Source organism: Poecilia latipinna, unplaced genomic scaffold, assembly GCF_001443285.1.
Source record: "Poecilia latipinna isolate Pla-1442-1.1 unplaced genomic scaffold, P_latipinna-1.0 Scaffold397, whole genome shotgun sequence".
Lineage (NCBI taxonomy): Eukaryota > Metazoa > Chordata > Actinopteri > Cyprinodontiformes > Poeciliidae > Poecilia > Poecilia latipinna.
Genome location: NW_015113013.1, coordinates 315,642 through 316,917, shown reverse-complemented (window position 1 = coordinate 316,917; position 1,276 = coordinate 315,642). Strand labels below are relative to the sequence as shown.

Below are 1,276 nucleotides of genomic sequence, written 5' to 3'. Positions count from 1 at the left end.
ATCACGAACCCTCCACATCATGTGTCACATCCCAGTTTTCTGCTGGATCACTGCTAAAGTTCTGGAGGAAAAGATGAAGACCAGAGAGGAAGAAGAGCTGCCCAAGACCCTGACTGAGATGTACATAGAGTTCCTGCTGATTCAGTTCAAAATCAAGGAGGAAAAGTTTAAAGAAGATCTAGAGAACAGGAAGCTGATTGAGTCTCTAGGAAAACTGGCTTTTGATCAGCTGCTGAAGGGAAACCTGATCTTCTATGACAAAGACCTTGAACAGTGTAGCATCAACATCGAAGATGCTTCATTGATCTCAGGAGTTTTCACTGAGATATTTAAAAAGGAGACTGGGCTGGGCAACATCTCCGTCTACTCCTTTGTTCATCTGAGCATCCAGGAGTTTCTGGCTGCCGTCTACATGCTCCACTGCTTCACCAGCAGGAGGTCAGAGGTCATCAAGACGTTCCTGGGAGAAAAAGAGGAATATGAGGACAGAGAGGAAGATGAGCACAGTGGTGAAGATGACAGTGACTCTGAGGTCACTTCACTACCTGAACTGCTGAACAGAATAATGAGAAAGTCCTGTTGGAGTAAAAATGGCCACCTGGACCTGTTTGTCCGCTTCCTTCATGGTCTCACTGTGGAGTCCAACCAGAGACTCTTAGAGGATCTGCTGGGTCAGACAGAGAACCGTCCAGAAACCATCCAGAGAATCATCACCAACCTGAAGGAGATGAACACTGATAGAATCTCTCCTGCCAGAAGCATCAACATCTTCTACTGTCTGGTGGAGATGAACGACGTCTCATTTTATCAGGAGATCCAACGGCTGCTGGATTCAGGGAAGCAGCTCTCAGTGACTGACTGTTCAGCTCTGGCCTTCATGCTGCAGATGTCAGAGGTTCTGGATGAGTTGGACCTGGAGAAGTACAACACATCAGAATATGGACGACGGAGACTGGTTCCAGCTGTGAGGAACTGCAGAAAGGCTCGGTGAGTCCAGATGTTTTCATTGTGTGAATGCTGATTCAGCACTATTGTCCTCCTGTTTCTTCTTCTTTCTTCAAGTTGATTCTGGATGTTTTTGGCCTTTAACTACTTCCTTCATCCTCTGGATGATTTCAGCCATTCAAACATCTAAACATTCAGTTCATCCAGGACAGCTGCAGCTTCTGGTTTTTACACATTTTGATCATTAAAAATCTTTAACTTTTTATCAGTTTTCAGGTAGAAATGAATAGAAAACCCTGAACTCTAGAAAATGTCTATTTCCTCTCAGATC

The 1,276-nt window shown here is 44.7% G+C and overlaps 1 protein-coding gene across 1 annotated transcript in view; it reads left to right on the top strand.

Moving 5' to 3' along the window:
• LOC106950362 (NACHT, LRR and PYD domains-containing protein 3-like) overlaps positions 1 to 1,276 on the top strand; it is a 69,990-nt gene that overhangs the window by 24,178 nt on the left and 44,536 nt on the right. The window contains exon 5 of the mRNA XM_015037160.1: positions 36 to 964. Within this exon, the coding sequence (XP_014892646.1) occupies positions 36 to 964 (929 nt within the window). The remainder of the gene's footprint in view (positions 1 to 35; positions 965 to 1,276) is intronic.